Genomic DNA, 25,814 nt, shown 5'->3' on the forward strand with positions numbered 1-25,814 from the left:
TTTTGCTAAAAACTGGAAGTATTTATCTCTTTTACTTTCAAAGCCAATTTTACTTTCAAAGCAAATTGCAACACTTAAAATTTTATTGTGCTCTGCCAATTGCATCACTTGATTTAATTGAATGTATATATACTGTTTGACACACTTTTCAAATGTTTCTCCCATTATATTATTTAAGATAGGGAATATATTGAGTTTTTGAAGGGTTGTTTTGGGTTATTGTGACATTATTTCTATATTGTGTGTTTTATCATGCTTTATCGTGATTGGATGATACTAAATTGGCTTTTATCGATACTCTACAATTTGCTCTAACCAGAGCCCTCTCGCTTGCAGTAGCGCGCGACCGCCGGAAACAAGCGCGTCACGCAGTAAGCGTAGGCACATGGCTATGTGAACTCTACAATTGGACAGTATCCAGATAGCCCGACATGTGCTCGAGAACAGGTGTTCCCGAACAACTGTTTGCGAATAGGTGTTCCCGAATAGTTGTTCCCGAACAGGTGTTCCCGAACAGGTGTTCCCGAACAGGTGTTCCCGAACAGTTGTTTGCAAACAACTTGTGACATGATGGTTACCAGATCATATGACTGCATAATAACAGTAAACAGAACAGCAGTTGTAAAAAGATCTTGAGAGTGAGCTTCTGTCCAGAGAAGACGCTGTCTGTTCTGATATTCTTGTACTTCTTGCAGGGGCAGTGCCATATCAGTCCATCTGGAGACTTCGAGGACGAGCAGGGAATCAGGGACTTATATTGCGTTACACCCAGGACAGGACTTTGTGAAATATGAAGTCTTGAGCATTTTCTAGGTCGGCCGTGGGTCCATTCATTTCGTCTAGTAGACAGAAGAGTCTAAGATACCATACATACCATTCAATTTCATACCATTTCATGATTGATATGTGGTCATATGATCTGGTAACAACTGTTTGCAAACACGTTTTCGGGGTATCTGGATACTGCCTACAATTGCATTATTGCAAATGTTAAATTGGACGGAATTCGATTGAAAAAATCACTGAACAGGTGTGGCCATATCGAACTAACATTTTATCTAAAAGTGTCAATTTCTGATGATTTTCCGATTAACAAAGTTTTCTTTCACAATCGAGCTTTCAGTACGGTCCTCTATCATGTCTAGTGCCAACTGCCATACACAGTGAACTGACAAATTGGTCATTGAAGAAATTCAGTCAAAACAGTGGGACAATTTGGGATGAGGAAAGCTGAAATCTGAAAATGTCTTACACCAGCAGGACATCTTCAGTTTACATCGTCGGCTAACATGGGGGGGTTCAACTACATTTTTATACATGGCCACCAGATTTTTGCCAAATGTATATGTATAAAAATGTAGTTGAACCCCCCCCCCAACATGGGCATCGATGGGGTTGGCTTGCCCCCTCCCCTATTTTCAGATCATTCGAAACCTGAAAGGATTGTGGTCAACATGAGTAGATACCTTAAGAGTAAATACCAGTATTTCATTCGTAATCATTTGGAGAGGAGGTGATGTTCAAATACTTCTTTGTGCTAGCAGAACTATTTGTAAAATTTGTAAAGTAAAGTAAAATTTATAACATCACATGTCTGCAAAATGTGAAAAAAATATATAATAAATATTTCCCCACCAATTTCAATTATTTATCAAATACAATATTTATTAAAAATTTATCGAAACATTATCCTATTTAAAAAACCTAATTTAAATCATACTTCCCAGTGGAATAAAGATTTTAAAAATGCATCTTTGCCACATAAGGATGAAACCAAAGATAATCGTTATGTTTCTCTTTACTACTGACATAACTGGCTCCCTCAATTCTTACTAAAACTTCATTTGAAACATTCCAAAAAAAGCAATCAATTGTAATACTTTTGAAATCATATCTTTCTTTAATCCTTCTAATTTAATTTTAAAGCCTAGAACTGTCATTTCAGAGTTCTTCACGTCCGGAGGGAGTTTATTCCAATATGGAATAACTTGCTCCTCTTGTGTCGAGAAATTACTACGCAATTATTTGCCAATTTTAATAATCTGCAAAACTTATTTATTTTTGAATTCTGCAATCCAATCAATGAAACAATAAGTTTTCAATGAAACAATAATTTTTATTTTACATTCCTTTACCACAAATTAGTTAACTAGAAGTAAACTTGAGGAAATATTCTTTGGTGATTGTATATATTAAAAATGCATCATTTGGTTGTTAACATTTTTATTATGGCAAGTGGTTGAATTTAGTGAGACAAGGTCAGTTTCTCTATTGTCTTAGAAAAATTTCTACTTTACAGTAGGCAATGCTGAGTGTCAGGAATGAGGTACCAAAACGCTTGGGGCTAACAATGGCCCATTTACAAACCACTTACTACTAACCATATGATTTAAGATAATCTATTTAATTAATAATTATATCCTCAGTAACAATATGACTCACAAGCTGAAGCCATATGATCTTACAAACCTGCTCCTGAAGTCCAACTTCGAGTTTTCATGGGGATTGGGCAAAGACCGTCTTGTAAAATTCGACATCTTTGTAAATGAGCTCAAATCAAAGTTTTGTGTCGTAGACTGGGGTCAATGTAATGAGGCTAATACAAACCAAGAAACAGAGAAAGCAAAGATTGAACTCATGTCCCTTTGTGCCGGACCTCAGCTCAGGGACATCATAAACTCACTGATCAGTGACAAACCTATCCTGTTTGAGGAAATGATAAAACTAATTAGGAACAAATTAATGAAAGACACGCCACCATTATTACTGCTTGCCACCCTGTTGTCAGAGTCACAGGGCTATGCTGAATCATTTGAAGATTATCACAACCGTGTTCAAGTGTCGGCTAACAAAATTGACTGGGATTCATTCACTCCTGAAAACATAAAGAAGGCTCTTATTGCCACCACGTTTGCAAGCCGATCCCTTAACCCATTTGTAAAGGGGCATTGTCTGGCAGTACGAGATATGAGCTCTATAAACTTGCAGGATATATTAAACACAGCACATGAATATGAGGAGAAGAATCCTGCTCCAGCTTCTTTTCCGCAGGTGGGGAACTCTGGCTCACTATTTGGCAGTGCTCCAAGTGGAGCACAAGGTGGGTTGTTTGGTGCAGCGCCCACTGGTAATGGAGGTGGTATGTTTGGTGCAGCACCCACTGGTAATGGAGGTGGTATGTTTGGTGCAGCACCCACTGGTAATGGAGGTGGTATGTTTGGTGCAGCACCCACTGGTAATGGAGGTGGTATGTTTGGTGCAGCACCCACTGGAAATGGGGGTGATATGTTCGGTGCAGCGGCCACTGGTAATGGGGGTGGGTTGTTTGGTGCAGCGCCCACTAAAAAGGTGTTGTTTAAAGAAGGTAAGGAGCCAAAACTTAGAACTGCTAAGTCTGTTAAATGTACACATAATTACAGATATGATAAGGATGGTAATCTTGACCCAAGTTCAAGTAATACTGGCTCTTTTCGAGGCTCTTTGTTTGATGGTTCAGCACCTAAACCCCATGGAGGCACTTCCCTTTTTGGGTCCAGCCCAGTGATGTGCCAGGTTGGACCCCACCCAGGTGGGAATGATGCTCCTAGCAGGAACAGTGCTCATAGTGGGAATGGTGCTTCTGGCGGGAACAGTGCTTCTGGCGGAGGGTTTGGAATACCACTCACACCATTCAATAGTGGTATGTTTCAAGGGGGCTTTAATAACAATATCTTCATGTCTGATGGAAATGGTGCAAAAGAAGAAGAAGCAGCGGTCAGTCAGCCTAGTACAGAGGGTGAGAGGCAGAGTTCTGATGCAGGTCCTTCTGACAAGGCGCCCTAGAAATCCTCAGCTTTGACAAAAGACACTTTTTTTGAGAAATATATAACATATACCTTTATTCAAATCAAAAATAGAACATAATTGAACATCTTAAAGATCTGATTTAAAGTAGCCTATATAAAAAATAATATGGATACATTTAATAGTAAAACATTTTATTCCATTCTGCTCTATCAGAGGTTAAAATTATTAAACTGTAAAAATCGTTTGTATTTACTCTTTTTTGAAAAAAAGACAATTTTATTATTTATCACCGATCACTCAATTAATATAATATCCAAATAATTTGTTCTCTACCATTGAAGAAGAAAAAAAGATTGTAGGGGACAAGTAATCGGGTTTGGGTACCGACATCCAGAAAGACGGCGGATAATCTGCAAGGAAGTTTTGGATCTTGGAGAAAATATGGTGCCAAAGAGGAAATTTTTAGAAGACCTGACTTTTCAAAGCATAAGAAAGTTTTTAGGGGAAACATTGATCTGATAATTCTTGTTTTTAAAAATTAATTTTAAAATTTTAATTTATTAAGGGTACTTGCCACAGCTACTGAGTATTGGTGTCCTGGTGTGTCATTATTTATCGAATTTATCCATTTTATGATTTGTATATGTAGATATGTAGATTTGTAGGCTGAAAACAATATTGGGATTGGCATCCCTACTTATCGTTTAGATGTTTTAACATTTCTGATCCTGAGATATTATTTCACTCGCTAATTCTTCAATGTTAGGTTTTACTATTACTGTAGTAGCAGTGTGTAGTTGAGTTTTGTTTACGAAGTTGTGTTCTTTAAATTTTAAATTGTGTACTGTTTGTTTTAGAAATATTTGATTTACATTTTTTCAACGTGATTTACTATTATCAAGATGATTGTTGAATTTTAAAGTCTGCACATCGAGATTTAAATCTCATTTATTAAATCAGATTAAAAAATATTCAATAAAGGTTAATCTGATTAAAACGCATTAATAGAATACTCAATGACAATGTATAGAATAATATTGTGGACGCTAATATTCAGTGTATAATTAATGTCCTATTAAACAGCAAGAGTGATATGTGAACACACGTAAGAATGATGTTGACGCATCGTGCTGTGACACCAGGTAACATTATCAGTAAGTAAAGTTTTTTTTCTATTTTCCCCCTTTTTTTTATGATAGAGGTTGGACCTGGGTAACCCACAAGAGGGTAATAAGATAGCATAAATAAAGTTTTCTTCTCCAAATACTGAGTACTGTTCCACACTCATAAGATATAAGATCTATAAGATGTTGCTATTTATCTGTAGTTGTAGTAGTAGTAAGTAGTGATTCTTACAACTAATTTCCTCCTGCACACCTTCAAATGTGGATAGCTTCTCAATATTAGTCATGTTATAGTGTGATTCTTGAGTGACTCAACGTTAAAAAATAGGTGTCACATATTTTGTTTAACAAGAAAGAGTATGCATTGATAATTGAGCTAATTAATTGGTAATTTGAATTGTATAGCTCTCATTTCGTTAAAAGACTACTGTATCATGATAAAGAGAGATTACATCTGATACTAGTTCTGTTCCTGTCCGTATATGCCGTTCAATTGAGAACCCTAACCAACCTGTGATCACAAGATACTACATTTCTCGCTATTGCAGCCGTCTGCTGAATTTGAAGTTGGTGCATTGGTGTGTGTATGTGTCAAATGTTAATACATGTTCGCACAAGATTAATGAGATTGATATATTCTGCTCCTCCCATAGTTCCGTAACTTTGTGGCTTGACATATGAGCGTGGAAGGCAACTGTGGTGGGACCTCAAGTACAGTTTGGTAATGTAACACTTTCAAGTAGCTGTTTTCCCTTCTCAGGTTGGTTTGAGTTAGAAAGATCAATCCAAAGATTACAAAATTATCGTTTATGATAAGTTATATTGTCTCTCTATCACTTTACCTGTTAGTTTGTTTGATCTGTTTAAAGTGCATTTATCTGTCAGAGAACATCTGCCGAATTGAGAATATAAATAAGCTCATGACCAATACAGCGGAGCCACGGGCGAGGAAAGTGTGGTATAATACCTTAACCGTTGCTGGCCTTAGTTATCGATCCTTCGGTTTCCTGTAAGTGCTGGTGCCAGCCATGGTTGTCCGAAGTTAAAGAAAAAGGGTGGTTTTCATAGATGACCCTGCTGCCTTGCAGCTAAACAACGTAAAGTAAAGTAAAGTAAGTAAATCAACTGTTAGGACAAGCCAACCAACACGATCCGCTTTACATTGTTAATCGCTATACAAAATCGCTTACACATGTTATCTACGAAAACAGGACGGTTTTTGTGTTTATATATTTAGCCATTTATTTATTTATCAGATCAAAAAAAGTCACCGCCTTTGAAGCAACATTCAAACGCCAGAAATGGTGCTGGTAGACAATAAGCACGCTCACTATATTTGATACTCGTTTCCCAAGATAAGGCGATACTAAAGGTTAGTACTAAAGGTTGGTGAATGTTACAAAGTTTGTGCATATCTGTACAGATATTTTCTTGTATCTCAACATTTGTAATTCGATGCCCTAAATTCAATGGTTTGGTAATTGAATGTGGTATGTTAAATACCACATGCACCATGATTCAATAGATTAGCTGTCAACTGATACTGATGTAGATTATGTCGGCAACCTAATTGATTTTGTGTCAGGGAACATAATACTGTTGCTGAATATAATATTGGTGTTTCACTTGGAATGAAAAGCAGAGTACCCCTTGCTGTTTCACTTGAAATGATAAGCATAGTAACCCTTGCTGTTTCACTTGAAATGAAAAGCAGAGTACCCCTGACCTCTGTTATATGACGCCAATACTGCTGACTGTAAATTAGAAGCTGGTGTTATGTTCAATGTGCTGTCTCTCGTGTAGAAGGAGATGGTAATAGAAGTCGCTTCTGTTGAGATTTTGGAATACATTATTTATTAAAAACTAAAACTAGCTCTAATTACTAATAAATAGGACTTTATAAGTCTTGGCTAAATATAAAACATAAAATCAGGGAAGCGGGCCGGTCTTAAAATATTTTAGTATTGCAATTAATAAGTTTGATTGAGACTAATAGCAGACATTTCCCCGATGATTCTATTTGAGTATATTTTCATTATAAAATTTAATGTGATAGCGATGCATACTATGGTCTACTCGTGTATGTTGTACATTAAGTGTGAAAATAAGTTATTATATATAAAGCGATCGTGTGTTACAGGTAGGTCATGGTTTTCATAGAAATTTGTCCGCTCGCTCGTAGCTTTGACGTAAGGCGCGATGCAAAATATATAATTGTGAAAAACGCGCGCGTATGATATGGCGCGTTTTAGATCACGTGATTCGATGTACATGATCTGATCTGCCCCAGTGCCCCATTCAGCTGCCAAAATAACTTGGCAGTCGAACTTCCACATCTCAGATCGCTCACCGATATGGGTTTATTTTGTACACTCGAAAAGGTTTTGATACTGTGTGTCAGAGTTGATGTAACATTTCAATTTATTTTGTCACTGTTACGTCTTGTTAGTGTAAAAAAAGCACATTTCTACCGTAAAGCTGATTACACTGAATATGAGCTAACCAATTCAATTTGGCACAGTGACAACTATTTTTATATGAAGCTGTTAACTAACACATTCTTTAGCCATGTCCGGGGACGAATCCCTCCCATCTAGGGACCCTTTGCCCGTCCTGATCTTGACAGATAATCCTTATTTCAACAAGATCGGCTTGGTACTCTACGACTACTTCACCCACTTCAAGACCACTGTTAATAACGAATTTAAACAGTACGAAATATGGCAGGTATAACACTTAAACAGTCGTCTGTATTATTAGTTGTAATACTAAAATAGTGTACATCTGAATATGGCCTGTGTTGCTAATTGTGTCGCTGGCATGACGACAATGTTGTGTAATGTATATTATTTGTAATACACGCGAATAACCGTTACTGTGAATTGCACATTTACATCACTGATTACATTGTGTCTAGGTCAAGTAACTCATTATCTTCTATTTGCAGGTGATGCTGATTACTGTCGCTTTAACCCTTATGTCTGAAGCAATCCTTAACTTCCTTATTCAAGAAGAACCCCTCTTATCACGCCTCAAAAAGGGTCTGTTCAAGGCCGCTAGGGCGTCTCCTATAATTGGAACTATTATTAAAGAGAAAGTGGATAAAACCAAGGCGGAAATGGCAAATGATGGGCCTTGGGTTCTTCCAGAAGGTACATATTTTCCCGTTAATACTGTACTTTTGAGATAACAAAGTTTAGATCATCGAAAATTTTAAGACTTTTGCCATATTTTTTAGGCTCAATAAGTCTAAAATACGTTTGTTAATAATGTACAAGCAAAACTTGTACCTAAAGTTTTTGATATTATAAGTGGCTCCTAACGCCTTCTTCTTTTGCGCACTGAATTCTGAAGAGCAATTTACCAAAATGAAGGTCATAATTTATTGTCACCGGTCAAAAGTTTCAGAAAATCAAGTCTAAACAGGTTTAACCTAACATAACCTTCAGGACACACTTACCTTACAAGGTTACCAGAAAAAGGCTTGTCTGACAAAGACCTTATGGTTGTGATTGACAAGTACAACTCCCTGAACGATGTGGAGTGGCAGAAAGGCAGGTGCTCTGGGACTATATACTGCGCTGAGGAGGACAAAAACGAGATGCTCAGTGAGGTACGATTATTCTTAAGATTCCTTTTTTGAACATATATAAAATTATTAATGTCAATTTGTCGTGTTTTGAACATTTTTCCTTTTATTTTCTGGTGAGAAGAACAAAGATTGTGTAACTAAAATTGTAATTGTTCAGTTTTACCCGTGTTTACATGAGATGTAAATGGAACTCCGTTTAGGTTTACAAGAAGTACTGCTGGTCAAATCCGCTCCATGTTGACTGTTTTAAGGATGTACGTAAGATGGAGGCGGAAGTGGTAACAATGGTGGGGAAAATGTTCCACCACCCTGGACAAGCGAGTGGTAGTGTCACAAGTGGTGGTACGTACTTTTCGAACTTGTTCAAGATACTATTTTTAGATATTTTATTTTCGTAACCGCAAGAAACCGATAGAATGTAAAAATTTTCCAAAAGGTGATCACGTAATATGTGAACGACCCCTTTGATTTTTGAACGTCCTCGATTTGCTTGAACCTCAAAAATGGCGAGCTCGAGGCCAGTCTTACAGGTTCTAATCGGACGTATCAGAGCTACCTTCAGCTAGTGAGTTGTGTCTAATTGAAGGTTAAGACTGGATCTAGAGGAGTCATTTTAGGGCCGACGAAATATTGTCCACCGGTATTTTGTCGAGCTGAACATCCTGCACCCTTTGAACGTCCTCGATTTGCTTGAATCTCAAAAATGGCGAGCTGGAGGCCAGTCTTCTAGGTTCTACTCGGACGTATCAGAGCTACTTCAGCTAGTGAGTTAAGCCTAATTGAAGGTTAATTGAAGGTTAGGACTGGATCTGGAGGAGTCATTTTAGGGCCTACGAAATATTTTTCATCGGTATTTTGTCGAGCTGAACACCCTAAACCCTTAAACACTAAGTTAAAAGACTAAGTTAAAAGACTAAGTTAAAGACTAAGTTAAAAGGATATGATCGATATCATGGACTGAAAGGTTGGCGTACACATTCTTTCTTGCAATCAATGGGGTAGCTCTATACTTGCATCAATTCCACATTGCAATCACTCAACGTTACTAATAGATTTGTCAGATTTCGTTGATTGGTCTGTGACATTCTTTATTTCTCCAGGAACCGAGTCTATTCTCATGTCAATGAAGACGCACAGAGATTGGGCTCGAGAAGTCAAGGGTATAGACAAACCAAACATCGTTGTTGCCAACAGCGGTCACCCTGCATTCGATAAAGCGGCCGCTTACTTCAAAATCCATATCATTGCTGTACCGGTAAGTTACATTTTTAACATTTTGTAATTAATTAAGTTTAAATTTCCTCGACATTACGCCCCAGGTTGATGTTATAGTTTTCACGGATGTATACGTGAAAACTTTGCCAAATTGCCATTAAAAATGGTCAAAATCTCTGTATTATCTGATGGTAACGGGTTTTAGCTCGTTGACTCCTAGATGTTGAGTATTAAACCCTTGTTTCGGGAGTATGGACTTTGGATGACATATTTTCTGGCATCTGATAATAGATTAAAAAGATATAACGCAATAATATTGGTTATCTAAAATTTAAATCCTCTCCGGATGCCAAAACTCACCTCATAACTTGAATTCATCATCTTTTCATATTACACAACTCTTTTTAACCGGGACGAAAGTCTACTGTTTTGAGTAGTGACGTCTAATTTATAATTAACAATCTCATATTGTTTCAGATCATTATATCCTTCATATTGTTATCGAGACCCGGATATTTGTGTATTATCTTAGCCTGGGTAGCATTTGGTTCATCTAGTCGGATATCAACTGTTCTAAAAGGCCATGAGCCATCTCGTTAGCTTTTCGTGTTAAAAGCGATTTCTCGACGGTTAGCACCTCTCTAGATGATGCTTAAAACATTTGGCCACTATTGCATTTTTGTAATAAATGCAATATGGGCGTTTTCGGAAGCGGGAGCTCTGCCTTCAGAGGTATGTATAAAGGATGACTCGGACCGAAAATTGTCCAAGTCAAAATTTTAAAGTTTTCCTGAAAACCGTTTCTCCAGTGTTCATGTTACTCTGATCATAATAGGAGCGGAAAATATTTTTCGGGACCTAGCCCTCGATAATTTTCCTGAAAATTAATGAAATTTCTGATTGATATTCGGCCAAGCACCTACTTACTATAGCCGGATATCCGATCGATTTCTAAATTGTATCACTATCAGAGTATCAGAGTGAAATTGAGTGGAATTTGAATTGCAAAATAGTCTCATTGATCTTAGCCTCTAGTAGCCAGGTGTGTGTCTGTAGTAGCCTGGTATGAGCCTCTAGTTGCTTGGTATGAGCTTTGAGTAGCATGGTATGCGAAAATAAACATGTTAGAGTGTCCAAGAAAGCTGCCACATACGTAATTCGATGATCAAAATTCATGGCATAAAATGGAGAATTACCCAAGGGTTTATCCATTTTCTCCACAGAAAAAGTCTCCATTTTATGCTATTGGCCCCCCCCCCCCCCCCGCCCAATGTGCCTAATAGCCATATTTATGTACAACTTATGAAGCAATATATGCCTTAAAATGCTTATTTTCGGAAATATGGCCGAAAAACGGTTTTTGGCTCGACGCATTTCATAATTTCCGCCTATGTCCGCCTATGTCCTGTCCTGTCATTTTTGGATTCTATGAGACAGGCGGACATACACGGACGTAAAACCAGAACTTTTACCGCGACCAGGACTAAAACAGGGACCAAGATTAGAGCCTAAGAGCCTGTTACGTGATTTGATTTTTTCGCAGCATTTTTATCGGTTTAGAGATTCAGAGATTGGTGGTAAACCCGTATAGTATGGAGATCCAGGCCTTTCCTTATCTAGATTAGAATCTGGTAATCGTAATGAGAGGTTAATCACGTTAGACACTTAGACCACTTCAGTCCTGGTTCACTGCTGTGCATTCTTCATACCTCATACAGTACGAGGTAGCAATGAGGAGTCCAATATTGTAACACACTGTTAAGAATATCTAATGATATTGGGTATGTTGTTGTTGTTGTTGTTGTTGTTGTTGTTGTTGTTGTTGGTGTTGTTGTTGTTGTTGTTGTTGTTGTTGTTGTTGTTGTTGTTGGTGTTGTTGTTGTTGTTGTTGTTGTTGTTGTTGTTGTTGTTGTTGTTGTTGTTGTTGTTGTGAAACCCCACGGTGGAGGCAAGTCATATACCGAAATAAATAATCATAATTAAATATTAATTATATAGAATAAATATTAAATCCCCTGAGGGCACACTAAAACTACCGTTAATATCAAAATCGATGCAAATTTGCTTTGTCACACGCTTTAAAGTTAATCGCCATCGGGACAGACAAAACATACTTGTATAATGTATAATGTATATTAAAATTACTAAGTTCTAAATTGTCATAATCTTAAAAGATAGACAGAGCACTTCAATCTTGTTTTGGGTCACTAGGGTATGGAAACCCTGTACCCGTACTGCGTACAGTACAGACTACAGACTGGTTTATAATTTTATGTTGTCGCAAATTTTTATAGTTAAATGGGAGAAATGTTAAGTGGGAGAAATGTTAAGCGGTTTGTGGCAGTGAAATGCGCGTTTATCAGGTAGTGTGCCGTGAGTACGTGGTTTATTTGTTTGTTTATAGAACCCGTCCCCAATCTCGTGCCGGAAAATGACTAAACTCCGTTCTTAGTGTACGTGGTGAGTGAGTACGTGGTTTTAGCCCAGTGCAATTTAAACTAGTGTCCGTTGTTGTTTGAATCATTTACTGCGCGTTTAGATTGTCTAATTAACCTGATAAAGCGGCGTCTGATGATATTGATAAATCTGAAGTACCACATACGGACATAAATTAACGGAAAAATACCGGTTAACCAGGTAAGATTCCGGGAAAATTCTCATCTGAAGAAGATTATTGTGATACCCTCTCCTCATCCAGTAACCTGCGTCCGAGTTACCAGAGTTACTTAATATTTATAGACTTATTTGTTGTAAAATATTCGTTTCATTTAAATTCTATTCAGACATAGATTAGGTTTGTCACTTATGTTGTCTGATCGTTGGTTAATTTTACTTATCTAAATTATTTGTTGTTTATGTTGTAATCATATCGTAATCAGCCAACCAACCTTAATTCTATATTTATATCTTAACTCGGTAGCTGTACAACTTTTATCTAAAGATCGAAAGATGTTGCTCCTCCTTATTCCGGCTATATTGCTGTCTGTTCTATGCAGTGCTGTCCAGTACAGAGTTAACGTACGAACTGGCGATGAAAAGTACGCCGGTACAGATGATATTGTAACAATGTGGGTAGAAAACGACAGTGGAGAGTGGACAAACCTGGGTCCCCTGAACATTAAGAGCAGGGACGACAACGAGAGAGATTCCAAAAACCTCTTTATTTTCAAGAAACGTCTCCGAATGTCGAGTATTGGAAAAGGGGTGAAGTGTGTGGTTCTTTACATAGATGGGGATGACAGGTGGTTATTGGGCTGGGTTTCTGTTTCCATTAGATCCGGACATTTTGCGGGGAATGTTCATTACAAGGACCAGGTGTTTGTTAACAAAGATAAGACATGGTTGTCTACTGATTTGTCAGAGGGTGTCAGTAGCTTGAAGATGTGCTCTTATTATGTTAACTGTCTGTAAAGTTAACAGTTTCCCGCGCAATTTTGCTTAGAACGCTAGTTTGATTTTGGTTTATTTACTTTTTGATTGTTTATGTGTTTTATACTTTTTAGATTTTTTACAAAAAGATTGGGGACATATTTGTAGAGATGCATTTGTATGATTATAAAGATAGGCATATTGTTTTATTCTCGAGTTAAAGATAAAATGATTCACAGATTTTGTTTAAGAGGAAATTGCTTAAATCGAATAATTTTCATTTAATCTTGAATTTCCTTTAAAAAAAACAACCCATTTATATTGTACTAAACGAAAATTCGTGCAGTAAAAGCAGACTACGGTTTTAAAAATCGTAGCTTTGATAAAGGTCAAAGATAAAAAATGTCGGCTTCCAAAAAATCTGATTAAGTCCATGTTGGACGATTTTATTTTAAAGATTTCAGATTTCTTGAAAATTTAACTCTCCTCAAAATCAGGTGGATCCCGTGACGTTTGCAGTGAACCCACGTGACGTAGCAGCGGCTATAAATAGTAACACAATCTGTATCGTGGGGAGTGTGCCTCAGTACCCCCACGGGATCATGGACGACATTGTGGCTCTCGGTGACATCGCTGTCAGGTAACATTATTAGACCAGAGTGGGGGCTTTAATTGGCAGAGTGGGGGGGGGGGGGGGGGTGGGAATAACTTCCTTATTTAAGAATAGCCCGATGTTTGATATGATTTAAATTACAGTGAATTCCTTTTGATGACTAACTTACTAACTACTAATATGTTTGAAATCACCTCTTGAGTATTTAGATCACCCATTCCTCTAATTTCAGGCATGACGTAGGACTACACGTGGACGCGTGTCTTGGAGGATTCCTTATTCCCTTTATGGAGGACGCTGGCTTCCCTCTCCCTCTCTTCGATTTTAGAGTTCCTGGTGTAACTGCTATCTCTATAGATACTCATAAATATGGATATACTTACAAAGGGTCATCTGTTGTTTTATATAGGTACTGATATTAACGTTAATTAAGATATTGGCAATTGTAATTGATTTGGATAATTTAAGGCCAGTAATAATGTCGAACTTGTGTATTACTGCCAACAAATTTTAGAATATTGTGAGATTTTAGTTCCGTAAATACCTCTACAATTTCCCCCACTTTCCAGGAATGTGGAGTTGTTCTACCACCAAATCACGTGTACAACTGAGTGGCCGGGTGGTATCTACGCTTCCCCCACTATGGCGGGCAGTCGCCCTGGGGCTAACATAGCCGTCACGTGGGCTGCTATGATGAGCTTTGGGAGGGATGGTGGGTTCCTTGAAAACAAATTAATTGTAATACTGATAAACTTTGATAAAGGTTTAAATTATTTCCTGCCAATGGTAAATATTCTTAACACAATCTAATTATCAAAAGTTCTCAGTATGAACATGTTCAGGTTACGTTTCGGCAACCCGGGAGGTTATCCGAGGAGCACGGTACCTTATAGCTGGGCTGGAGAAGATTGAGGGTGTGGAGGTGATGGGAAATCCCGTTGTGTCCTGTGTCGGCTGGACTAGCAAAGTGTTTAATATCTACAATATGTCATCTGATCTCACTAAAAAGGGCTGGAATTTGGCTGTTCTACAGTTTCCAGCAGGTACAGTTTTGTCATTTTATTTTGTATGCTACCTTCTATGTTATATGTCATTATAAATTACATTGGATTACGAATTGTTTTGAAAAATCTACTGCAAACCGAACGTTATATGGATTCACTGTTTGCAGACTTCAAGATCGTACTGTTATGTAGTTTAACCAAAATCCTACCTCATTTCAGGTATCCACATAGCCCTGACAAGAAGGCACATGTCGCCCGGAGTGATAGACGAGCTACTCTCGGATATCAGAGAGAGTGCAGCGGTACAGATGCTGAACCCAGGAGCTGCTGCTAGTGGGGCGGCTGCTATGTACGGAATGGCCGCTCAAATTCCTGACAGGTTGGCTTGGTTGTTGTTTTGCCTGATTATTTAACTCGTTATTATCGCTTTTAAACGAATTACTGTTATTTTGTAGCGCATTGTAGGATTGATGTCGCGGGAACATTCAATTTATTTCATTTTTGATTACTGACTTTACTTTAAAGCGAAGTAATTTAACAAATTATTCCGTTTCAGGTCTATAGTAGGGGATATCTCCAGGGAGTTCTGGAAGCTGTACTACAGTACAGGACAAACGGAGCTGGAGAATGGTGATCTAAAATAGGAGAATTATAACTCCTATCATACTCATCTCAGTTTTAAAAGAGCCTTGAATTAATTCCAGTGATCAACTGTAAAAAAAAGCTGTCTTTTGATTAATGTAATATCCTTTTATTTTCGACCTTAATTGTTTTAATTTCACACAATCTCACGGTCGCATGATTTAAAAGTTTATATGTCTAGTTAAACTAATATTTATGAATTGATTTTTACCTGTATACATAAAGTTAATAGCTTAAATGAAACATACTTTTTTCGTGATGTCCATATTGATTGATTGAAGCGAACAGTTTCTTCTTTCTACCGTTTACTTATGTGTAACTGCTTTTTACGCGACCTTCAATTTTGATACTGTATTAACTTATATATGTTCCAGAAGATTAGTTGATGGTGTCAATGTTAGTTTTAGTAACGTGTATGACCCCGTTAAACTGAATAGAATGTAGAATGGAGCAGCCCTTCCCCCCAAATTACCTACATATAAACCCCACATGACATGGGTCAAGACTGAAATCGAGAAAACTCCTTTTTAAAATGTTCACTGGAATATTCGAAGCGAGTTGACCAATGATTTAACAGTTTCATTTGGATCATATTTCGATACCATATTAATGTTGCTCCTCGTTTTGGGTTTGAGGCGGAGGGCTGCTGCGGTAGATAGCAAGTTATATTCAGACTGTGTTTTTCATATTCCATTAAATCGTGCCCGTAATGAGAATGTTTCTTTTCGTTCTTTTCAGTTTACTAAACAAATATAACAGACTTAGTTTGTTGATGCAGTAAACAAAGTCAATACATGCTGAATTTAATTCACTAACACTGGAAATACATACCGGACGTTCGTTGGGTAATACCAGAATCACCAACACCAAAAGTTGTTTTCACACTGAAGAAATCCAAACTACCGCAGAATATAATCGCGTGTTGCGCGGTAACTTCAACAAAATGGCGCTCGCGACGAAATAAAACGGATGGAAAAGCGGGAAAATATTTGCCAGTGTGACATGGACCATGATGTAGCGCTCACAAGACATGATGCGATGCGCAAGTATTAGTAAAAACAGTGGCAACTAAGTTTACTGGATGGGTAATTAGTTTTTGTTTCGCTCTGTCACAGGAATCGATATTATCTTAACACAGTGATAATTCATTTGATAATTTGTCACTAAATTTTGAGTTTTAATATGGATTGCCTCCTAAAGTTATATTATATAATATACTAGAAACCCGCTAGTCGAAAGCTTTGTTCGAGGAAATTTTAAAAATCAGTTATGTTTTAATTTCTCTTCATCATATAGCTCTGTTATACTGTAGACATAATGGAATTTATCTAACAATGGCGACAGCGTTGTTAGTATTCGGATTCCCAAAACGATACTTTTTACCGCATCAAAAAATACCAATCACAACCAAAGTTATGAATATAAGTCATAGCGTGAGCGTAAATGTGAGCTAGTTTTGAAATTATGACGTAGCATACAGCATAACAACGCGCGTAGTTAAGATGTTCTTGCTCGCGCACGTGCATTTTAACGTTGCTACGCAACAGCGCAGTAAACCTTTGCTAAAATAACGACATTATTCTAACGGTTATTTTACCTCACTTCCGACGTTAATTATAAAAAATCTAAAGCCTAAATCAAAATTCTAAGAATGCTATAGCCTATTCCTATTCTTTTTCTACAACCCTGCTAAAAATGGCGAGGTTTCAACTCCATTTGCGAGCTGGGTTTGATTTCACCAGAGGGTCATTTTGAGGTCGATTTTCGGTGTTTTTCTTCTATGTCCCCGTTGCCGGGGAAATTTCGTCAAGTTTAAATTATAGTATAGATAAGATAGAAATGAAACATTTTATTTAATAACTGTTTAAAATAATATGGGTATATTACAAATACATACTACTTTATTATACACCATTAAATGTGAATATTCGTCTTTATTCGCTTGAATACTCCAAACTCAACGAAAACATTCAGCCACTTAATAAGGGCCAAAAGATTAAATGAGTGTATTTAAGCGTGATGTCATTGCTTTGCAACTATAAAACAAAAATAAAGGAAAATTTATATCGTGAAAAATATTAAGCTACGTTAAATTATGAAGACTGGCCGAGTATATTTAAGACAAAATCGTTATGAAGACTTTTCATCTTCAAAACTTGTTTAAGAACGAAAATATGGATAGGTTTGGAATTAAAGCTAGCAGAATAGTGAAGACTTTTTAACTTGCCGCACATAAAATCTGGCTATAAAAAATTAGATAATATCGAACATCAATTCACATTCCATCTAAAAATATAAGCATGCCTTAAACTTTTGGGGTCGCCATCACTTATTTTGGCATCGATTTAAATTTTTTTTGAGTAACTGGAAAATCGTCAATTTTCAAAAACCGCCATTTTCACCATGAGCGAAGACATTAGCGAAAAAATCTATAGATTATGGCGAAAAGCCCCACATTTCTCAAATAAGTGGCAGTTGGGAATAACGTGGCTTAAAACCCTGCTTAAACAATATGTGTGTATTAGGACGTATATCAACTCCTAGAGGAAGCAAAGCTTATGTTTCTACAGTTCTCATGGTCGACTATTGGGACTGCACAAACTGTGGCACCCCGATTCTGCGACCCTACCGCATATTGGGGTCCGTACCCTCCTGGCTTGCCAGGAGGGATCTTACTGAGTTACTACTATGTGTATTCGATAGTTTTCCAATAGGATCGTTCACATATTACGTAAACCAGTCTAGGAGAGGGGTCTAGTGTACTGAGAGATCACGTGACCTGCCTAGGAGAGGGGTCTAGTGTACTGAGAGATCACGTGACCTGCCTAGGAGAGGGGTGTAGTGTACTGAGAGATCACGTGACCTGCCTAGGAGAGGGGTGTAGTGTACTGAGAGATCACGTGACCTGCCTAGGAGAGGGGTGTAGTGTACTGAGAGATCACGTGACCTGCCTAGGAGAGAGGTGTCTAGTGTACTGAGAGATCACGTGACCTACCTAGGAGAGGGGTCTAGTGTACTGAGAGATCACGTGACCTGCCTAGGAGAGGGGTGTAGTGTACTGAGAGATCACGTGACCTGCCTAGGAGAGGGGTGTAGTGTACTGAGAGATCACGTGACCTGCCTAGGAGAGAGGTCTAGTGTACTGAGAGATCACGTGACCTGCCTAGGAGAGGGGTCTAGTGTACTGAGAAATCACGTGACCTGCCTAGGAGAGAGGTCTAGTGTACTGAGAGATCACGTGACCAGTCTAGGAGAGGGGTCTAGTGTACTGAGAGATCACGTGACCTGCCTAGGAGAGGTGTCTAGTGTACTGAGAGATCACGTGACCTGCCTAGGAGAGGGGTCTAGTGTACTGAGAGATCACGTGACCTACCTAGGAGAGGGGTATAGTGTACTGAGAGATCACGTGACCTGCCTAGGAAAGGGGTGCACTTTCTAAACAACAACTATGTGTAAAGTGGTTTACGGAGGGGGAGTAAAAAATATGTGAACGATCCTCAAGGGAAGAAATCTGCGATAAATTCAGAATTGATCCGGTGTAATGTTGCTCCTGTAACTGTGTACATATCATATCGTTCTTAAATCTACGGAGCTTAATACAGAGTTCTAAATATTGGCACTGCTGCGCTAAAATTATCTTGAATTCAGAATACTTATTTGGCATAGATATCACTTAATCATGAAATTATGACATCTGTATCAATTAGGAGCAGGTAATTGCATGGAGGTGATCAATATTTTCGGATAAGAAATCTAGCTCATCAGAGCATCAGGAGTGCCCAATGTTTGCGGCATTGCTCTAAAAATGCTTGTTAATAAAATACTAATTTAGTAATGTTTCGGAAGAATCACTTTAGTTTTTGTGGCGAAAATGTGGAGTACCTCCCCAGTCCCCACCGTTACACCACCTAAATATTCTGGTCCAATCGATGAGCTCAACTCAATTCTCAAGCTAATGAGATGTGATACATTCCAACCAGAGGGAGGAGAGGGAGGAGAGAGAGGGAGAAATAGAAAGCTGTTAACAAATAAATCTGTCAAACATCACGTGCCGCACTAATCACGTGACACTGATCACGTGATCGCTGAGAGGCTGTGAGTTTGTCTATGTGTTCGTGTGTGCTAGCTGAAACTCTCGTTGTTGTTGTTGTTGTTGTTGTCTTTGGTATCCTCGTTTTCTCGTCGTCTCTTGGCAACTGCTTTCATAAAATTGTCTATCACCTGGATGGACATTATTGTAATGATTTTACTTTGACGGTTGTAAAGGTTTGAACTGAAAACGCTTAATTCTGACAGTCTAGATTGTATAAGTTTTATCGAATCTCAATAATTTATGCAAATCAAAGAGAGATTAAAGTATTATTATTATCATTGTATTAGTTGCTTTAACTGATGATACTATAGAAACTGCAGCGACTCTTACTATATGATTGATAAGAGTTCGGTTATGGTTCACAGTTTTATTCTCCAGAACGATAAAAATTCTACTCCAGTCATATCTTACTATCTATAAAGCGAGACGATATATTACATAGGTAATATAATATATGTCGCCATTTTACTGACACCACCTTCTTGGGCCGGCCATTCTTTTCTCATGGCAAATTCTATGTGGCACAAAGCAGGGTTGGGGAAAGGACGCCCTCAGAGTTTTGTCGTTGGTCATTGGGAGAACTTATAATGTTGTCTATCTAGAGGTTTTGGACAAATAATATTGTAATGTAGAGATTTCGTTTTTATCAATTTGATTTGGAATTGGATTGATTGTTATTTGCAATAAATTTGTTTTAGATTTAAAATTTGTTTTATTTGAAATTTCAACATTTGGGAATCCTTTCTTTAAATTTGACCCGAAAAAAGTAGAAAATGAAAACTTGGTATCAATAAAATTATGTAAAAGCAAAGAATTATTGTCGTCCGGAGGACGGGTACCCTGCTAGTCTTACTAAAAAAGCTGTATTCCACTCTATTCCAAATTTTTACTCGTTTAGATTTAAAAAATATGCTAATCAAAATTAATAACTGAGGGAAAAAAGGAAAACACAAACCTCCTTCTCCTTTACGGGCATGTTCCTAAAATGTTTGATAATGGTCTCTGCAAGCTGTTGTCTGTTTGTACCGGTCTTTACCTGTGAGATCTAATAGAAACGACAATTGTTATTTAATCAGCGGACAGATAAGAAAACAGCAGTCATGGTAACTGTTGTCATGGAAACAGCACAGTCGTGGTAATTGTTGCCATGGAAACAGCACAGTCATGGTAACTGTTGTCATGGAAACAGCCTCATATTAATGTGGTATGCAAAGAATGTGGTTTAATCTTTTGATTAGACAGCAAGGGTTCTCGTTGAATTGTATCATGGATAATAGCAGAGGTTTTGAAGACGAATAAACGAATAGCAAAATTACGAAGAATGAAGACTTTAGCGCAACTATTACCACTGCTTTTTTGGAAATCCCAGACAATCGTAAAAGTTGGTAGAAAGCAAATAACCACAAAACAAATAACCATTAAAATCGTATTAAATATTTACATATTTTGTAAAGACAGACAAAAATAAGCAAATCAGAAAGAATCAGCAGAGGAGGAGGCAGCCATACCTGGAGTTTGAAATATTTCCTGCACTTTCTCAGAGTTAAAAGGGGCAAATGACCCAGTTCCAGCTCCAGATTGTCCATGATGTTAGTCTCGTCTACCGGTGAGGGTGGTGGCTGGTGGTGTACCACCTGCACTGGCGGGTTGATGTCAGATGGCGCGCGCCTCTTCCGACGTGTGGGTCTCGACGATTGTAACAGTTCCTGTGGAGTTGGAATTAGAATTGTCAGTTAGAGTAAGTGGTCAATCAGCAGATTTCTAGACGACGGTGAGTCCACACATCCCAATATGGTATAAAGATTTAACCCCTATGCTTTTTAACCCGCCATAGTTTAAGCCAATCAATCAAAATAAAAGAGGGCATCTGAATTATAAAATGTATGAGCTGGAAAGTTAAAGTATCGATGAGATAATAAAGAATGAATGTTTCAGTGAACTAAAGATAACCTTGTGTTTAACACAGATGGAGGAGTGGTGGAGGGTTGGGTTCAAGCTGAGCCCGTGATCGTTCTGTCCGAGGGCTTTGTTCAGTTTCTTGCTCGTCCTGAGGGGTGATTATAGTAGTTATATTAAAATATATTAGTTATAATTTAAATAACATAGTTATTATATCATATTATATAGACGGGACAGTTTGTAGCACGTAAACCGAGCATGGTTTTAAAGTTATGGGGTTGCGAAGACAATGATTTATTTACCCATAAATGGTAAATCCGGTGTATAATGATTGGATATGGCCAACAACTTTTAACTACATGGTCAAACTATATTTGCCTGTTTTACTGTGGTTACGGTGATAATATTAAAATTATAAAATTAATATTAAAATTATTCATAACATTTTATCAAGGCGAATATACAAAAATGGGAACTGATGTCTCAAAATCATGAGTAAACTTAATCGAAGCTATTCACAAAAGCAAATAAAGATCTGTGGATTCTGGTGGAGAGGTATTTTTATTCGACACGTTACAGAAATCAACCAATCAGCATTAACTATTGACCGATCACACCCCCGGGATCACTGTCACGTGTCAAAACATATACCACATCTATAAAAATCTAACAATGAATTAGAAAACTTACACGTTTACAGTAGCAGCATTAGTACAGGGGACTCCTTTTTCTTGTAAACAGCAAAACATTTCTGTAATGAGCTTCAACACATCCTATTACCTTACTGGGGGTATGATTATTGTGAATATAGCATATTAATAATAATAAATAACTGAGTAAAGATAGTACACCCTGTATAACACAGAGGGAACAACAGTTTAATTTTATTAGTAGTAGTAAATCTTTCAAAGTACGAAATATCTCTTTAAAAGAGCATCCTAGGCACCTTATAGATATCAAAACGCATAAAAAAGAAAACAAAAACATCAACCATCTTCTAACTTCTTCCACTCCTCCCTATCTAAAGCTAAAAATCTAAGGTCTTCGAAATCAGTCAAATTCTTAAGTCTAATATCAAGATTTCTACTAGTCAAGTCTTTTCTAATAACATCTAATAAGTTTAAACATGGTCTACCCCGTCTCCCTTCCATAAAAATATCAGAATTTATAGCAAATAACATAGAGGTGTATGCTGGTGAGTCTTCCTGTCCTCTTAAGATATGTCCTAACATTCTCCATCGAAACTTAGAGACCCTCACAGACAAGGGAGTGACATAACAACGAGCATAGAGTGCCTCATTAGAAATAACCCCAGTAGGCCATCAGTCCCAGTGGAATAAATTTTAAATATGACTAGGAATCCATTTTGGGAAGAAAAAAAGGCTATATATTTTTCGGCCGCTTTGCGGCCGACTTGTCACTGGTCAGCTCTTCTCCCAGGTCAAGATTAGTTTGAAATGCTTAGCGTATCCATTAGAATAATTACCGGATGAGTATGCAATTGCAAATTTTGAAATTAAATAAAAAATTTCTGAGAATTCTTTAATTTATTTGAAACGCAAGGAAATATTTTTTAAAAGAACTATACACCCTAGCCCACAGACATTTCCTTACTATTTTTCATACTAACTCGGTAGATCGAGTTCTAAGAATTAGCTCTCATCAGCATTATGAGCGATTCGCTACTCTGAAAGTGGCTTCGATCTTGTGTCGATATTTATGGCCTGACTTTGGATCTGAAGCTTGCTTCTGCCAGGTTAGATACAATATTGGACAATAAACAATGATAAACTTCGGACTTAAAGCGGGATAGGGATGTATAATGGAGGGGGTTGTCTGCACTGTACTCTAGATAATCTAGGATGTGAAACTTGCTTAAGCCTAGAACACACGAGTTCCCCTGATATAGTAGCAATGGCTAGATTCACTTCCTTCCCACTTGCACTGTTGTTGACTTGTAGCTACAATATTAAATTGATTCGTGGAAATCGGTATCGGATGTGAAGCTTCCTTAAGCGCCAAACCCTGAGAATACTGTATTACTCGAACTTCGAGAATTTTCTAAATGAATCTAGACTAAAGGAGCCAACTTGAATCCATAAAATTTTGAATGCTACATTTTAAAATGCCGCTCTATATTTACACCGTTCACCAGTTAATATGGCTGGGAGGATTGGGAGGATTCATATTAGATTGTCGATTGTTTAAGATTAACTTGATATTTTAGCGTATCAGAGCTGAAATTTTGCATGACTATTTCAAATGACTATTTTACATGACTATTTTTTCATATTCCGGGATGTTGAGGAAGGAGGAATGGATAGCTCGCGTTTTCTGCGCGTTTTTTGGTGTCTGAATGCGCAAAAAATAGTCAAGCAATCTTATAGGTAAGAAATAGTCATGGAATCTAGGAATGCGCTCGATTCGAACTTCGAGTCGATAAAATGATGTAACATCGCGTTAGCCCTGAGAGCGACCAATTTTGATTTAATTTTAAATTAATGTGAATATTTTTTCCACAAGAATCTTTTTTTACCGGTTATCAACAAATTTTGACTAGGTGTTAAATTCCTGGACGCCTGACTATTTGCCACTGGTGCCATCTGATGTTGAGGATTCTTCGGAGGTGTTTGCGATGAGCAATATCAAGTTCATTCAACGTAGCTAGTGGTGCAGCCCAGGAGTTGCAGTTGTAGAGTAGAATAGAGACTACTTGTGCCTCGTAGATTTTGATCTTCCTTTGGACTGAAATCTTGCTCTTCATCCAAACTTTCTGAAATTTACTAAAGGCAACATTACCAAGGAATATTCGATTCTTGATATCCTTAACAGTGCACATCAACGATCCTAAAGTTTTGTTAGAGCGCCACTCTTCATCACCTCTATACACTTTTCCAACAATCACCTTGCGTTTAACAGTGGGTTTAGGATCTGCTAAATAAAAATGGACAAATTCAGTCTTGGAAGAATTGATATGAAGGTCCCACTGCTGGAATATATCTTTAGCGATAGGAAGCATTTCTTTGAGTGGAGCAAGTTCAGTGTTATTAAAGTCAATATCATCAGAGTATCCTGTTTCGAGTGGCATGAATTCTTCTGAGATAGGAGGATTAGGGATTGGATGATTCACTGGGTAAGGTGTTGATGATACTTGGGAGAGTACAGATCTGAGGTGAATAAGTGCAGCGGCTTCAACAACAGTAAATAGATTACCTGATAGTGCATCTCCTTGAAATGCTCCAGTTGTGCTTTGGAACTCAATTGATACAGTATTATTGACTTTTACTTTCAACACTGTGTTTGATAGTAGGAGCCGTACCATCCTAATTTCATCACTAGTACAGCCAGCATCTTCAAGAACATTGAGTACTGTTTCTCTGCTGATGGTGTCAAAGGCACTTGACATGTCTATACTCATTCTGTGGTAGCTCCAATGCTTTCTAAGTACCACTGAGGTTAGCATACGTTGAGACCAAATTATATCGCCACAACTTCTACCTCTCTTGTAAGCACTTTGTGTAGGACCGGTGTACTGATCTAGCTTGCCTTGGATACGTTTTAGGGTAATCATTGACAGTAATTTTCTGGAGCAGTTTGAGAGGGTGAGAGGTCTGATGTTTGCTGCTGGACCAAGTGGTTTCTTAGGCTTTTGGAGTGGAGTAATGTTGCCTTTTCCAATAGATGTTATGGTGGTGTTTGTTTCAAATGCGGTATTTATACAGTCTGCATATTTCTGAAATACACTTCTGTTTGCATACTTAATCAATTCACTTGGGATATCATCAGGCCCAGTGGCTCTACCATTCTTCAAAGCTTTAGCAGCTATCTCAACTTCAATAGCAGTAATAGGGTCAGCGAGAGGACTAGGTTGATCAAAGAAAGTGTCAATAGGCTCAACTGTATGTTTTGCAGTGAACTTCTCTTCAAAGTGGTTCTTTAGTGTAGCAGCTTTTCCAGTGTCTGTACCTATGAAGTTAGAGTTTTCATCATGCACACTTATGGTTGGAGCACGTTTGATACCTGCTAGTTGGCGAGTGGCTGCAAAGTATGCTCTAGAACTATCAGTTTCGTTTATCTCTTCAGCAAGAGTGTCTGCATGCTCTTCTTGAAGGAGCTTGATTCTCTTACGAGTGTCATTTTGAATACGATTGATTTTGGTACGTATAACTGATCTATCTTCAGAGGTGTTGTTCTGATTGAGTAGAGCTTGTAGAACTTTCTTTTCATCAGACATCTCTCGAATTTCAAGGTCATTACAAAAGTTTTTAGGGCGTTTCCTAGGAAGGTATCCAATACTAACCTCAGCAGCTTTATGTACATTGTGAAACAAACTATTCATTTCTTCCTCAGGGTTAGGATTAACAGGGCTGTCTGTTAGAATATCATTCAATGTGTTGTTGTAATGCATTTTAGCAGCAGGATTACTGACAAGGGTTGTGATATCAAAATGCATTTTAGGTTTCTGTTTGGGGAAGAC

At 37.7% G+C, this 25,814-nt stretch overlaps 4 protein-coding genes across 6 annotated transcripts; 2 read left to right on the plus strand and 2 right to left on the minus strand.

The window, feature by feature from the left end:
• Positions 1–2,430: 2,430 nt before the first annotated feature.
• Positions 2,431–4,663, plus strand: LOC134819473 (uncharacterized transmembrane protein DDB_G0289901-like). The gene is made up of 2 exons (XM_063829427.1): positions 2,431–3,175; positions 3,245–4,663. Exons 1-2 carry the CDS (start codon positions 2,434–2,436, stop codon positions 3,820–3,822), a joined length of 1,320 nt encoding a protein of 439 aa, XP_063685497.1. The 5' UTR covers positions 2,431–2,433; the 3' UTR covers positions 3,823–4,663.
• Positions 4,664–7,467: 2,804 nt separating this feature from the next.
• On the plus strand, positions 7,468–16,055 carry LOC134819320 (sphingosine-1-phosphate lyase-like). Its single transcript, XM_063829215.1, has 11 exons — positions 7,468–7,637; positions 7,858–8,062; positions 8,360–8,523; positions 8,703–8,844; positions 9,603–9,757; positions 13,584–13,726; positions 13,932–14,108; positions 14,269–14,411; positions 14,542–14,742; positions 14,923–15,082; positions 15,260–16,055. Exons 1-11 carry the CDS (start codon positions 7,479–7,481, stop codon positions 15,345–15,347), a joined length of 1,737 nt encoding a protein of 578 aa, XP_063685285.1. The 5' UTR covers positions 7,468–7,478; the 3' UTR covers positions 15,348–16,055.
• A 1,155-nt stretch (positions 16,056–17,210) lies between these two features.
• On the minus strand, positions 17,211–22,123 carry LOC134819278 (histone deacetylase complex subunit SAP30 homolog). 3 transcript variants are annotated; one of them, XR_010160740.1, is made up of 6 exons: positions 22,028–22,123; positions 21,389–21,485; positions 20,947–21,144; positions 20,394–20,474; positions 18,719–19,566; positions 17,211–18,254 (listed from the first exon to the last, which is right to left on the minus strand). XR_010160740.1 is itself a non-coding variant. In XM_063829125.1 (5 exons), the coding sequence occupies exons 1-5, from the start codon at positions 22,084–22,086 to the stop codon at positions 19,468–19,470; spliced, it is 534 nt and encodes a 177-aa protein (XP_063685195.1). In that variant the 5' UTR covers positions 22,087–22,123; the 3' UTR covers positions 17,211–19,467. The 3 variants fall into 3 exon arrangements, 2 of the variants coding, with proteins under 2 accessions (XP_063685195.1, XP_063685194.1); XM_063829125.1 differs by having other exon boundaries at positions 17,211–19,566; XM_063829124.1 differs by having other exon boundaries at positions 17,211–19,566; positions 20,394–20,483.
• Positions 22,124–23,718: 1,595 nt separating this feature from the next.
• LOC134820129 (uncharacterized) lies at positions 23,719–25,790 on the minus strand. The gene is made up of 2 exons (XM_063830352.1): positions 24,325–25,790; positions 23,719–23,803 (listed from the first exon to the last, which is right to left on the minus strand). Exons 1-2 carry the CDS (start codon positions 25,788–25,790, stop codon positions 23,719–23,721), a joined length of 1,551 nt encoding a protein of 516 aa, XP_063686422.1.
• Between the last annotated feature and the right edge of the window lie 24 nt (positions 25,791–25,814).

The sequence above is a fragment of the Bolinopsis microptera genome, chromosome 8, assembly GCF_026151205.1.
Source record: "Bolinopsis microptera isolate Bmic1 chromosome 8, MBARI_Bmic_1.0, whole genome shotgun sequence".
Lineage (NCBI taxonomy): Eukaryota > Metazoa > Ctenophora > Tentaculata > Lobata > Bolinopsidae > Bolinopsis > Bolinopsis microptera.

What these genes read in the sequence shown, in the direction of transcription:
- LOC134819473 (XM_063829427.1), top strand. Translation starts at nt 2,434, where the DNA reads ATGACTCACAAGCTGAAGCCATATGATCTTACAAACCTGCTCCTGAAG. An exon ending in ACCCACTGGTAATGGAGGTG is followed by an intron (nt 3,176 to 3,244) that starts GTATGTTTGGTG and finishes CTGGTAATGGAG; the next exon opens with GTGGTATGTTTGGTGCAGCA.
- LOC134819320 (XM_063829215.1), top strand. Translation starts at nt 7,479, where the DNA reads ATGTCCGGGGACGAATCCCTCCCATCTAGGGACCCTTTGCCCGTCCTG. An exon ending in GCCTTGGGTTCTTCCAGAAG is followed by an intron (nt 8,063 to 8,359) that starts GTACATATTTTC and finishes CATAACCTTCAG; the next exon opens with GACACACTTACCTTACAAGG. An exon ending in AAAACGAGATGCTCAGTGAG is followed by an intron (nt 8,524 to 8,702) that starts GTACGATTATTC and finishes AACTCCGTTTAG; the next exon opens with GTTTACAAGAAGTACTGCTG.
- LOC134819278 (XM_063829124.1), bottom strand. Translation starts at nt 22,086, where the DNA reads ATGTTTTGCTGTTTACAAGAAAAAGGAGTCCCCTGTACTAATGCTGCT. An exon ending in AATGCTGCTACTGTAAACGT is followed by an intron (nt 21,486 to 22,027) that starts GTAAGTTTTCTA and finishes ATCACCCCTCAG; the next exon opens with GACGAGCAAGAAACTGAACA. An exon ending in TGCCCGTAAAGGAGAAGGAG is followed by an intron (nt 19,567 to 20,393) that starts GTTTGTGTTTTC and finishes ATGTCCATCCAG; the next exon opens with GTGATAGACAATTTTATGAA.
- LOC134820129 (XM_063830352.1), bottom strand. Translation starts at nt 25,790, where the DNA reads ATGCATTTTGATATCACAACCCTTGTCAGTAATCCTGCTGCTAAAATG. An exon ending in GCTAAAGATATATTCCAGCA is followed by an intron (nt 23,804 to 24,324) that starts GTGGGACCTTCA and finishes GGTCGCTCTCAG; the next exon opens with GGCTAACGCGATGTTACATC.